This window comes from Carettochelys insculpta, chromosome 5 (genome assembly GCF_033958435.1).
Source record: "Carettochelys insculpta isolate YL-2023 chromosome 5, ASM3395843v1, whole genome shotgun sequence".
NCBI lineage: Eukaryota > Metazoa > Chordata > Testudines > Carettochelyidae > Carettochelys > Carettochelys insculpta.
Genome location: NC_134141.1, coordinates 87,955,775 through 87,969,250, shown reverse-complemented (window position 1 = coordinate 87,969,250; position 13,476 = coordinate 87,955,775). Strand labels below are relative to the sequence as shown.

The window sequence follows — 13,476 nt, the reverse complement described above, 5'->3', positions numbered from 1 at the left end:
GTCCATCTCGCTCATTCTGGACCCTGTCTAAACCCAAAAACACTCAACAGGCTTTTCTCTAGTTTCATATTAGAGCTCTGAGCAATCATACTGCTCTGACGTGCAGTGAAACCCTCTCCTCCTTTTCTCCCCTCACTTGTCTTTCCTGAGCATACCCATCTAGGATGGTGCTTTAGTCATGTAAGTTACCCCACCAAGTCTTTATTATTCCAGTCACATCGTAGTTGCTTGAATTTACCAGGACTTCCAGTTCTTCCTGTTTTGTTTCCCAGGCTTCTTGTTTTCATGTACAGGCACCTGAGAGAACCAGCCAATTGCCCTACTTTCTCAGTAGGGATCAGGAGATTTCCCCTGTTCTACCCTCCTCCTTCTACAAGATGCCCTCATTTCCCCTTGAGGTCAGTGTAACCAGGGGGATGGGGAGAATAGAAATTAGCTCTTAAGAATGCAGCTTGTTCACTGCTCAAGTCCATGGCTTTACATAACAAGAACTTTTGCCCCCTACTTCCTCCACATCGTCAGTTGAGAGGTGTAAGTGCTAGAGCCACAGAATGTGTTTAGTCATGGGAAAACATGGTGCTTCCTGTAACATATTTATGTCATAGAAACAAGCCGTGCTAAGTAGAAAAACTAATACTGAGATTTAGCACCAAGGCTAAGCAATGTTCTTTTTAAAATTAAAATTACAGTGAAAAATGCCTAGTGAACAGGATTCAATAAATATTGGCTCTCTAATTGAGACAACACAGTTTTTGGTTTTGTTTTGTGGTGGTGTAACCTAATGAAGGTTGTACTAGTGCTGTACAGTAGAAGATATATTTAAAATATATTCAAGTATCCAGACACCCATACTAATGGTGACTGCCCCAGGGATGAGCTGAGTCAATACGTAAACCAATTGTCTTGGCCAGCGCTAGCTAGATCCAGGCCACCCTGGTTGAAAAAGGTTTGCAGATAAACACTTGCACAGATTTTACTGTTGATGGGGCTGCAGTTGGCCCAACAGTGATGCTTCCACTTTTCTCATTTTAATTTGATGGAAAAAATGAAACACTTTTTTTTAATACATTTTTGTCACAGTGGTCGCACTATGGTAAAATACAAAGAAGAAGTTAAGAGTTGTAGTCATGGTTGTAAGAATTTTCAGCCATTAAGTCTGTACCACTGTGTAAATAGAAGAAAAGTTAAGGCAGAGAGGAACCCTATGAGCAGGAGGCTGTATACTACTTAATAGATGTACATCTTTTTATAGCAATTGTATTATGTGTCTAAATCCTGTGACGTGACAGCTTTTTTCAAATTTGTATACTGATTTTGGGAGTCTCAGCTGAATGTTGTCTTAAGTTAGCAACCATGCACTTAAAATAATTTTGTAATTGTTTATATATATGTTGTGACATAAGCTTACCATAATTTTTTTTTCCTCCACTTAAGGAATCAGCAGGTGGGGACATTCAATCTCCTTTAACTCCAGAAAGCATTAATGGAACAGATGATGAAAGAACAACTCCAGAAGTGACACAAAATTCGGAACCAAGGGCTGAACCAACCCAGAATGCATTACCATTTACACATAGGTACAGATTCAGTTCCCACATTTTGATTAAGTAACACATTTACTTCATTGTTAAAGGGACCTTTTTTCTTCAGATGGCTCCAAAATGGCAGTGTCATAAATTAAATAATCTAATATTCTTTCTAAAAAAAAAAAAAAAAAAAAGGAAAAATACAGGACTCAGCCTCATGTTTGCAGTGCAGTCTTTTTTTTTCACAGAAATATTGCAGAGGTAAATCTGGGGAGGCCTTTTTTAATTTCCTGTACAATGTGAATATTTAGTACAAGCACTTTATTCCTGAACACAAGGTGTCCCTTTAACAGGAAGCAATACTTACGTGCCTGAGACCTCAACAGAATTATCTGCTTCAAAGAACTTGTTCCAATTAACATTTTTGTTCACTTTCAAATGACGTTAAAAGACTGATAACATTAGACTGTCTTGTGGTGATAAATTGTTGGAAAATTAACGTATCAGTATAATCCTGAAGTGCTAAAAATTTAAAGCGGCCTTCTAATTAAACACCTCTGACTGTTTGTTTGAGGAATATTTTAATTTTGTTTTTGTTTTGTTTTGTTTTTCAAAATATAGAAGAGTTGCATTTGCACTTCAGCATGATGATAATTTTGCTGAGGTATGTTTTTGCTCTGCTGCCCCTTAGGAAAATTGAGGCAGTGTTTTTTATTTAAGGTTGAAAGTTCTGACTTAATTTCTGATATGCAAAGGAGCTCCATTTATCATAAATGGGGCATTTTTTGTCTACAAGCAGAAGTAGAGAGCAGGAAAAAGTTAAGTAAACATGTAATAAAAGGCAGGTGGTGATGAGTTTGATTTAGTTTAAGAAGAGTTTAAAAACCTTAAATTGCTAAGATGGAGCTTGAGAGATTGGAAAAGCCACAATTCTTTTAAAAATTTTGTGAAGGGAATTCAGGGTGAGTAGAGATATGGACTCTAAGTTGTTGAATTCAGTTTATTTTATGAAGAATGTGTTAATATCACCTGCAAAAGCTCACAAATTTTCAAACTCTGAAATACTCTTCATTTAGCATTTGAGAATTCCTGGAGTGTCATTTTTATGCCTGAGCTGTCACCAGGGTAGTCCCAGAATATTTGTAGAGGAGATTGCTATGCTCTTGAGGGAGGAATAGTCAAAATGCAGTAGACGCTTGTTTGCAGCACCAGTTTGTTAAAAGCAACTACCACTTGTGATCAACATTTCCTTTGGGACTAGTTTTTTCTCCTGTCATGTGAGGAAGTGGGTTTTACCCACAACTCATAACCTAATAAATTTGTTAGTCTCTCTGGTGCCACAGGACCACTAGTTTTCTCTCCTGTGCATTGTCAACATCCAATAACAGCAACAGCTGCTTATGAGCATCGCGGCAGGACAAAAGTATGTTGCTACTAATGAGTGTCTACTGGTTAGTAGTTCTCTGAGATCCTGAAGACTCCAATTTTGGTCAGTGGGTTTATTTAAATTTGTTAGATTTCCATGTTTCAATTTTCTATAAATATTTTATGTGAAAGGGGAAGGGGTAAAATCAACAGTTAGGGCTTTAAAAATGGAATTTGTGATGATGGTGAATGCTGTCCTTATATAAGTCATTTGTGGTACACCAGTCTAGTAAATGGACCTCAATCTGCACTGAATATGCCTGAACAAATTACTTTAGATGTTTTTAAAATGAGCCATAGGTATCATTTTTTTAAAGCTACAGTGATTACAAAACTCTTCCTGCATTTCTCTTTTCTATCTACTTTATGTATGTATGTATTTTGAGATTCCTATTCGTTATTCTATTATTATGTTTAACTTCATTAGGTAGGATTTGTCTTCCAATATTGGCTCTGTATTTCAGAGAATCACTTATTAATGATGTGGGGGGGGTGTGTGTGTTTGTTTTAAAACAAGGCTTGTGTTTGTTTTGCTGACTACATATGAGTTAGCCAATGAGTTATCCATGTTTTTTTCAGAAGAAAATCCAAAGGAAGTAACTTTGAAGTTAGGTTACTCCTAAATTAAGTAGCTTATACTGTAGTTTAGTATAGGTTGCAACAAGCCATTTTTCTAATTTTACTGAAAAGCTCAATTGTGGGTATTTATATAGTGGCACATTAACAGGAATATTATTCTTCAAAATATTAGTTGTGGAAAAGGTTTCACATGAAGACATTTTTATTACTGAGTACAAGAGAGAACCCAGTCTTTGCTCTACTGACATTCAGTAATCTGTTTCCTGATAGATATGAAGCTGCTGCTTTTTCAAGAATAGTTCAGTTAAGTTAAACCTGTATTTTTACAGCCTGTGACAAGGAAGGGTACATCTACACTACTTGGGAGAGCGATCCAGTCAGGGTCAGTGCTACAGGATTCAATTTCACATGCCTAGTGAGGACACGCAAGATCGAACTATCAAGGGTTGACAGTCAACTCCTCTACTCATTCTCCCAAGGAGTAAGGAAAGTCCACAGTTTTTCCTGTTGACCTCCCTCAGTGAGGATGGCCAGATAAGTCGATCGTAGATATGTTGATTCCAGCTATGCAATTGCTGTTCCTGGAATTGTGTATCTATGATTTCAGGGGTCTAGTGTAGACCAGCCCTCTGTTTTGACAATCACTTGCCCTGAATTTTATGTAATGGTTTGGTGTTAGGTTTAATGAAGTCTCAATGGGCTAAATTCTGTAGTGCATATTTTTAAAAAAAAAAAAAAAAAAAGGGTAAAATGAATTTGCGTAAGCAAGTAGTCATGGTCAGAAGAACGAATCTGTGATGGGGTTCTGTAGTGGATGGACAAGCCTGATGCAGGTTTTGGTACTTTGGTTGGTAAGATAGCAGTTTTGCTGTACATTTCAGGTCACAGATGCCCATAGTAAAACAAAAAGCAGTCAAGTAGCACTTTAAAGACTAGCAAAATAGTTTATTAGGTGAACTTTCGTGGGACAGACCCACTTCTTCAGACCAGTCTGAAGAAGTGGGTCTGTCCCACGAAAGTTCACCTAATAAACTATTTTGCTAGTCTTTAAAGTGCTACTTGACTGCTTTTTGTTTTGATAGTGTATAGACTAGCACAGCTTACTCTCTGTTTCTATTCAACGTAGTAAAACAGTTTGTGTAAAATACACACTAAGCATTGGAGATTGTCTGTCCGTCTGTCTGGGGGTTTCACAAGAACTGGACTATAGACAGTAATTACAATCCTGTAGTTCCTGCTATATCTTGACAGCATTTCTCAGTGCAGTACTTGGCATATGGGATCCACTTTGATACCACTCTGATGGTTTTTTTGGGTGAATTGCTAACCAGTGATGGTTGACACCATAGCACTGTTGTGCAGAACCAATTGGATGTTCCCTCCCACTTCCATAGTAGTACATTTCAGTAAATTATTTCTACTATGCAAGTGTCTCCCTGGTGAATATGCAGTGACAAAGCTGATATCTTGGTTAAGCTTTGGTTATGAAGACCAGTGGAGACACGGTAAGCATGTGGTACTGCTGGATTTTTAAAATGTTAGTATTTTTGATTTTATAACTGGTAATGTCTAAAATTTGCCAGGTATGTATCTCCCAGGAGTTCACAAACAGGATAGTAAGAAAAGATACAACAAACTTAATAGCAAGGCAAAGGTAATAATTAAGATAAAATAAGATTGGTTTAACAAATTCAATTTTCCAGCAAATATAGTGTGTTACTCCCAGCTATTCTTCAGATTTGACGGTGTGCCTCACTTGTTTTGTTTGGTTTTTTCCAGTGATGATACAGGTTGAACCTCTCTAATCCGGAACGCTCATCTAGCAACATCCGCAATCCCATGATTTTTAGTTACCTGGACAACCGCTTATCATGGGTGTAGACAAGTTTCCTGTAGTCCCATAAAGTTTGTTTACAGCCACCAGTCCTGGCATTCAATGTTCTATGTTGTTTATCTGTAATTTACTCCTAAATGTCCAAGAGCCTAGTAAGCAGGGGAAGTGTTGGGAATGTGCTAAACTATATTGACCTCCTGTGGTCTGGTAAATGCTCTCGTTTGCCACTGGTGAGATCCTGAAGGTGCCGGATGAGAGAGGTTCAACTTGAACAGTGGATTTGGGTCTTTGGGAGATACGTGAGTGCAGGGGAGCGTGCATGGTTTTCTTGAGCTCAGAAAATGCAGTTTGTGGAAGAAGTTGACAAGGTATCAGCCAAGGCTAATTTACTGGTCAGAGCTGTGGATGCAGGAGGGCCAGGCGCATGAGATGAGGGCAGGTACATCAGGAGAGGGAACAAAAGACTACAGGCGGTTCAGACTGCTTCCATCAGAAACTATCACAAGTAGCTCTTTGCACCCAAAGACTAACAGCACTATGTAAGTCACCACACCCAACCGGCTGCTATGCAAACTTTTAACTTTTTATTACTTTAGTTAAATAATTGTAAATATTGAATTCTGCTTGTCATTAAATTGCTGACAAATTCACTTCATATTCTGTGAATGTAATGGAGCAAAATTTAGTTCAGTCATTTCAACTTAACCTTTGAAAAATTTTAATAAAACTGCTGCTAAGCATGCTATGTAGTCAGAATATCTTAAGGCCATCCATTTTTTTTTTCCAGTATATGCAACCGCACAAATGTTCAGAGTGATCATTACAAAGAAAGATAACACATATCAGTTGAATATCCTGTCTCCATTGTCTTTATTCAAAGTGACTCTTGTAGTTAGCATTGAATGGATACAGTAATACTGTTCTGCAGTTCAGTCTCTCCCTTTTGCAGTAGTTAAAATATAGTATGGCATTATCCTTGCTCTGGGAGCTGGAACCTAGGATAAAACAAAGATTTGTAGCCTATGATACCACGAGTTATCATTGGCGTCGTGCATGTTCAGGGTGCACTTTTTGCCAATCTTTTTTTCTCTCAATCCTGGTTATACTGCATATGCAAACTAGTTTTCAGGAAGATACTAATGAACCAGAGCTGATATGCAAAGCACAAAGAGATATAGTCAAATGCACAAATTATCTTCTCCTAATTTTTAATACCATCTGTTTTTGTTCTGGTAATTCTTTTGCATTTCCTCAGTCTGATTTTTTATTTTATTTTATTTTTTTATTTTAAATGTTAAATGTAAGATGGCATTCAGAGAGGAGACGGGCAATTAAGAAGGAGCACTTAGTTCAACCTTAGAAAGCAGGTCTAAAATTACAAGTTCAATAAATGTCATGATCTCCAATCTCACTCCTTTGAATTTGCTTAGTAACAGTTTCATGTGTGTTCCTACCAGGCTCTATTTCACTACTTGATACGTTGTAAAAACTATGCCATAAACTTCAGATTTTTAAAGGCTTTACATGAGAACTTTGTTTCTGACAGATTTTGAAAGCTATTTTCCTCATTAGCTATGACTTGAAGCTGCCACTTTTCATGTTATATTTATTTCATTACAATAAATTTATGCCATTTAAATTTAATGAACCTTTAAATATATAGTGTTGCATTTTAGAAAAGAGTGCTACATACTGTTTTTGACAGTAAATAGGTTTACTAATATATAACCTGTTCATTAAAATAATTCTTATTTTTGTATTCAGATAACCTTTTAATACGAGACCATGATTAATTGCCTTAGTGAAAAATAGGATTTTATTTCAGATGTTGGTTATATCTTAGATCTTTCATTGTTTAGACTGAATACCATTTAACAATGTTGCGTGTCAATCCAGTGCTGTAACAAAAATTCTTACTGCTAGTACATGTTTTTCTATGGGTTTTCATTAAAAGTTGTGTGCAGAAATCTTATTAGTAAATCAGTTTGCTTCTTTATTTTGTATGTTACAATTGCAGTTTTGCTAAAAGACTAAATATTTATGGGTTTACTTCATTATAGTAAAACTCTGTTTATGGATAATGTTGAAGTCTTACCTAGTTTGACTTACAAAAGAAAAGTTCAGTTGAAATAACTGCATTTCCCTACTTAGGGCTACAGGGGGCAAGGAATCCAAATGTGTGGGGGTTTTTTTCCCCTTGTCATAGTTAACTTTTTTTGTGGGGTCTTAAATCCAGTTTTGAGTGAAACAATTTCAATTTGACCTTGATATATCAAGAATAATATTGTTTTGGCTTCTCTAAGGAGTAAAGCTAAAGAGGTTTGAGGACAATCAATGTCTTATGAAAATTAAATGGTGTGTAAGTGACAGTAACACTTTCGTTAAAGATAAGTTCTGTGTGTTGGAAGAACTTTTAGATTAAATTGTTTTGTTACTCAGAGGGGCGATTGCTTCACCTGTCAAGTGATTGTAATATGTCTCCTTGCAAGGGCTGACATGCAATCATGAGTGGGTTGTGGGTGTGAAATAAGGGCTGAAGCATGTGGATATGGCTTTCACTTCAACCAGCATGTCCTTTGCTACTGTAGAGCACCTGTCTGTGTGCTATCCCCCTTTCCCTTGTGCTCAAGAAATTCAAAATCAGCATGGTCTGATAAAGTGCATGGCCTATGGGCAGAGCTTCTGACGCTGCATTTCCTGGCACTCCCACTTGTTTACAATGTCACCTAAAAGTGAAAACCAGCTTTTGTACAGCACTATTATAGCGTCTCAAGATATTTACATGCCAGTTATGCTGAACTTTCATGTCTCCCTTTATGCTTCAACCTCCATTCCAAAGGGAACGTGTCCATGCGAATGATAGGTTCTGCTTGTTAATGGTTAAAAAGTCTTGCAGGCTGACCAGTTCATTTTCATCCTCCAAGTCAGATTCCGCCTGCAGAAAGTTGATTTTTCCCCCACTTCCCCTTTTTTTTTTTGGTTGTTTGGATTCTGTAATTTCTGCATCAGTGTGTTGTGTTTTTTAAGGCTTCTGGAAGCATGTTCCAGCCATTCTTCCTCTCAGATTTTGGAAGGAACTTGACTCTTAAACCTTGGATTGAGTGCTGATTTACCTTTTAGAAATTTCACATTGGTACCCTCTTTTCGCATTTTGTCAAATCTGCACTGAAGGTGTTCATAAAATGAACACTTGCCGGGTCATTTTCAGAGACTGCTATAATGTGAATTGTATCGTACAGAATGCAGGTAAAAAACATCAGGCAGCAATACAGTTCTCCCCCCCAAGTTCAGTCACACATGTAATTAATGCATAATTTAACACACATTGTCAATGTGGAAGCATGTCCTCTGGAATGGTGGCTGAAACCTGAAGAGGCCTAAGAATATTTAGCATGCAAATAGCTTGCAATGCCAGCTACAGAAGTCCTATGGGAATGCCTGTTCTCATTTTCAGGTGATCTTGTGAATAAGAAGCATGCAGCATTATCTCGGTAAATGTAAACAAACTTGTTTTGTCTTAGCAATTGGCTAGACAAAGAGTAAGATTAAGTGGACTTCTTAGATGCTGAAGTTCTACATTTTATTTTTGGGGCAATAATGTGACATCTACCTTTTGTGAATTGTACTTTGAAGGTAAAACAATTACACTAGTATGAAGTAAATTGAAAAAATACTGTCATTTTCACAGTGCAAATATTCATAAAGTGATCACTGTGCAGTTTTTTAACAGAAATCAATATATTTAATATAGAAAAAACTAACTTGAATTCCAGTAGCTGTTCTAATTAACTGAATATACAGGAATCAATCTTGATTAATTTTTTAAATCACAATTTAATTTTTGACAAGTATGTGAATATTTTGGGAATGAGATGTAAGGAAATATTCTGTGAAAGAGTCATGTCACTTTGGTGTTCTTACACACACTTCCAGCTTTCAGCTTTTTTGACATTGCTTGAACATGAGGGACATGGTCTGAAAAAACACTTTAAGCAGATTTAAAGTACATGATATGCCTTCTTATTGTAGGACTAGGGATTCCAAACTGCCATATTTCATTTGGCAAATATCATCTCTCTTACGTTTGATACTTCCTGTTGAGATACTTTGAAGATTCCAACTTTTGTCATGAAGTCTCTGAACACCTTAAAACAATGAAGCCCTGAATCACAGAAAACGGCCACCAAATTCAGGTTGTGAATCCTGGAAAAGTGTATTCCCGAGTGATCAAAGGAGACTTTCATGAAGCATTCTTACCAAGAAATACACAGTTCCTTTTCTCATTTTGTGAGTGAGCAGTGGGAAGAGATTAAGAGATTAAGAATTTACTCCAGTGTAGTTTCTGTAAGACCAAATATCCTCTTGGATCTGAAACCTCCAAATGTGTATTTAGCTAAAGGTAATTCCTAAAAGGCTATTGAAAGCTTTTCTTCCATCAAAAAATCAAACTACTAGAATAATTTGCAGATGTTAGAAAAAAATTAGGGTAAAAATGTTGATCCAGGAAGCCACAACAACAAACAGTCATGATTCTCTCTAAAATAGGTGCCGTCTTACACAAAATGAGGGTTCTGCTCTTTCAAGTCACTCAACGCCTCTTTTAACCATATCCCTAACAAGAATAAACTCTTAAAATAGTAATAATTATATATCCCAGTTCTCAAGGGAAGTTCATAACCAGGATACACTGCCCCTTAAGAGTCCTAGTTGATTATACTTATATAAATGCTTTAAATTCTCTAGGGAAGTAAGGTACCCAACATTTGTACTCATCAGAAGGATGCCCATGAACTGATGATTTTTGTCAATTTGTTGAGGGGATCATGTTCACTTGTTTCAGTGCAGAAACACTTAAAGGTTTTTAATGTGAGTATTGGTAGCAAGACCATTGCAATCTGTCTCACGGGTGAGAATGTTTAACTCTCATTCACATGCTACTTGCTTTCCTCTGCTTCTCCAGGATAGAACTGTCCAAAATAACTCTGAGCACTTTGTTGTAAATTTAATGTGCTAGGAGAAATTAAACCCACTGATGAAAATGAAGGAAGAATGTAGTCATTAAATGAAGACTTGTGTTTCTCCCTCTGATAACTATAAAGACAAGTTTTCATCATATACCAAAAAGAAAAGGCTTACGTAATTGCCTCTGCTGCACAAAATATTCCATTTCATAATTTTTCAGCAGTTGCTTACTCCAATTTAAACTGTCTTAAGTAATTAGCCTGGGTAGAGTATCATAGTCTGGTTTCTACAAAACAAAAGAAAGTCTTGAACTTAGTTTTCCAATGCCTGTATTCCTCATAGCAACTACAAAGGAGTTCAACAGAAGGGCATATAAATTCAAAGAGGAAGGAAGGTATGGGCTTGTAGGCTTAAGAGCCTTTTACTTGTGCTATGGAAACTAACTACTTCACTATCTTTAACTGTCCAGTATAATCTCAAGGTTAATTTGGTGTTGGCTTTGACTTCTTATGAATATATACCAAGATAAATTCATCTACTAATTTCTGATTCACCCAAGGTCTGATGCATCTAAAACCTCCATCTAATGTTCTTTAATAATAATACCTACCTGTTTATAGTGCTTTTTCATCAGCACAGCTCAAAGTGCTTCACAAAGGAGATTAGTATCATCAGCGATTAAAGGACAGTGCATTGTTACCTAGCACAGTCTTCAGCTTCTAGAACTCCTTAGGCTCCAGGCCAGCTTTTAAGTAATTTATGTTGAAAATGGATTTAAAGTGGTTGCAGTTAGTGTATATCAAGTTTTGCAAAAGACAAGGCTGACAGGTTTCATACTTAAATCTGTTACTGCACATACACAAGGTATTTTTTTTTTTAAAAAAAGGGGGGGCTTTATTGTTGGGGGGCCCACTAGATTGATACAGTACTAAATGCAATGTTTACAACCGCTCAGGTAATGGATCAGTGCTGCACTTTTAAAATATATTTTCAAAAATTCATATTTGAATGAAAACTCCTCTAGTTACTAAAATACTGATTAGCACTCTAGGGACTGGTTTCATGCCTCTTCAGGTTTATATGAAATTGAGACTGTCATGCAGACTAAAGTGGGGGTATGGGTGGTAAAGTGGACTTATTTTTGTTTTGGTGTAAGTGTATTTCTTAAAATAATAGTGGTTTTCCCGTCTCTCTTCAAGCTCTCTGTTTTTCTTCCTGATATGTCTTGGTCCTCAAGCATAACCACTGCAATTTGTACATTCTGATTCCTCTCAAGTTCCTACAGTACATAACTTCACTTCTCATCTTTGCTATGCTTGGCTACAATTCTACTGTGTTTTAGAGGACACAACATAAAACATTTCGAAGATCAGAGTCCAAATTCAAATATGAGTGTGTGTTGAAGGAAGTCTAGGTTGGTGCAACTTACTGAAGAGCCAAAAGAGGCATGTATAAAGAAAAATAATTATAGGCAGAGTAATTTTGTGTTTAATTTAGAATTTCTGTCAGTTATTCCTTCCCTAAAATTGACAGGGCAGTTATCTGAATGTTCTCCAGAAAGGAGAGTCTTATTAATACCTCAAAGACCCAATTTAAAAATATTCTAAGAACAACTTTACACTGAAACTTGATAATTTTTTTTCCATAGTTACTCTGGGAAAACTTTTAACCCTTTACATTTTGTATATGACCACAAGTAGTTTTTTAGGTGCACAGTACCTCAAGAATGAAACATTCATCCTGCCCAGAAAGTCAGAACGATATGTGTCTTTAGACAATGGATAAGCTATATTGGGAGTTGCTGTGTTGGGTAACATTCCATTTAAAATTTCCAGTAAGCTGTTGCACTGGGGGGAGAGCTAGAACCCCTACATATAGTGGTTTCCCAAGTAGGATTTAATGAAGTTAAGGCACAGTCCAGAAAATAATGTAGCCTTGTATTCCAGTTTTGCATTCCAGTGTTCCAATGCTCACCATGCTTCCAATTTGGACCTAGGTCATCTGATCATTGAGTTTTAGAATCCTGTGCATTCCTCCATAGCGTTTGTATCATGGTTTTTTTTCTTTAACCCTTTTCAAAGGCTTTGTTCTCAACAAGTCTTTCACGCCAATCTAGCATACATTTTGTGTACTGATAAACGTCAATGCTTACCATTTTTGAATAGTATTTGCTGCAAAAGCCATAGCTATTTCTTATTCTAAGGAAAGGGGATATTTAATATGGTAACTAGTGACAAATTTTTTTTCAATGCCAGCCACTGGCAGAATTGCTCTTCTTAGGTAACTAACACTGACTTTATTTGAGAATAGCAGAGGGAAACAAAATTGTTTCTTTTACTATTCAGGAGTCTGTTTAAATCTTAGAATCTCAAAGATTATGATTTTGGTGGAAGGAAGTTCAGTTATCTACTATAAATCTCAGGGTCTCCTACAACCACGCGGCCAAAATTTCTCGGCAGATACCTCAGACAAGATTGCCAGTTTTGAATTTTTGGCTCTCTCTACTTCGCTTGTGTTCCTGGAGGGCTTGGTAACTTTGTCATGCTGTTTTTGTGCATCTAAGTTTAAAAGGTGTCTGACCAAGAGGAGCTGTTTTGAATCTAGAGCATGTATTCTCTACTTCTGAAAGCTGAGCTACTTCAGAGAAACTAAACCAATTGTGCTACTCTGCCTTACTGCCACCTTAAACTGTGAAAAGCTTTAACTATCTTCATTTAGACATTTTTCCAAGCCCCTTCACCTAACTCTTTGCACACTAGTAACCTGGGAGGGTGGGATGTGCCCCACACTGTGAAACACAAGGCTAGAGATGAGCATTAATATCCACTGTGCACTTTAATAATCTGGCTTAAAAGGTTTTTTGAGACAGTTGGAGCAGATGAAATTGTAATTATTCAATACATGGCCATGTGATATAAGCCTCAGTCTAACTTCAGATCTTCATAGCTATTGATGAATCTCTCATTTGTCATGCTGAATTATCAATCATGCAGTCACCCAAACTATGTGTAGGACATTCACAAAGAAGTGTTTTGATCAGTTATGAAACACTAATATTGTTTTCACAAGCTCCAGGCCCTCCACCTGCCCATGGCCTAACAAATTATTTGTAAACTGCATGTAAGTCAGAACAAGTTTCTTCAGTGGAAG

General features: G+C 36.8%; 1 protein-coding gene across 1 annotated transcript in view; it reads left to right on the top strand.

The window, feature by feature from the left end:
• Window positions 1–13,476, top strand: part of HOMER1 (homer scaffold protein 1) — a 123,224-nt gene that overhangs the window by 61,499 nt on the left and 48,249 nt on the right. The window contains exon 5 of the mRNA XM_074995464.1: window positions 1,435–1,577. Within this exon, the coding sequence (XP_074851565.1) occupies window positions 1,435–1,577 (143 nt within the window). The remainder of the gene's footprint in view (window positions 1–1,434; window positions 1,578–13,476) is intronic.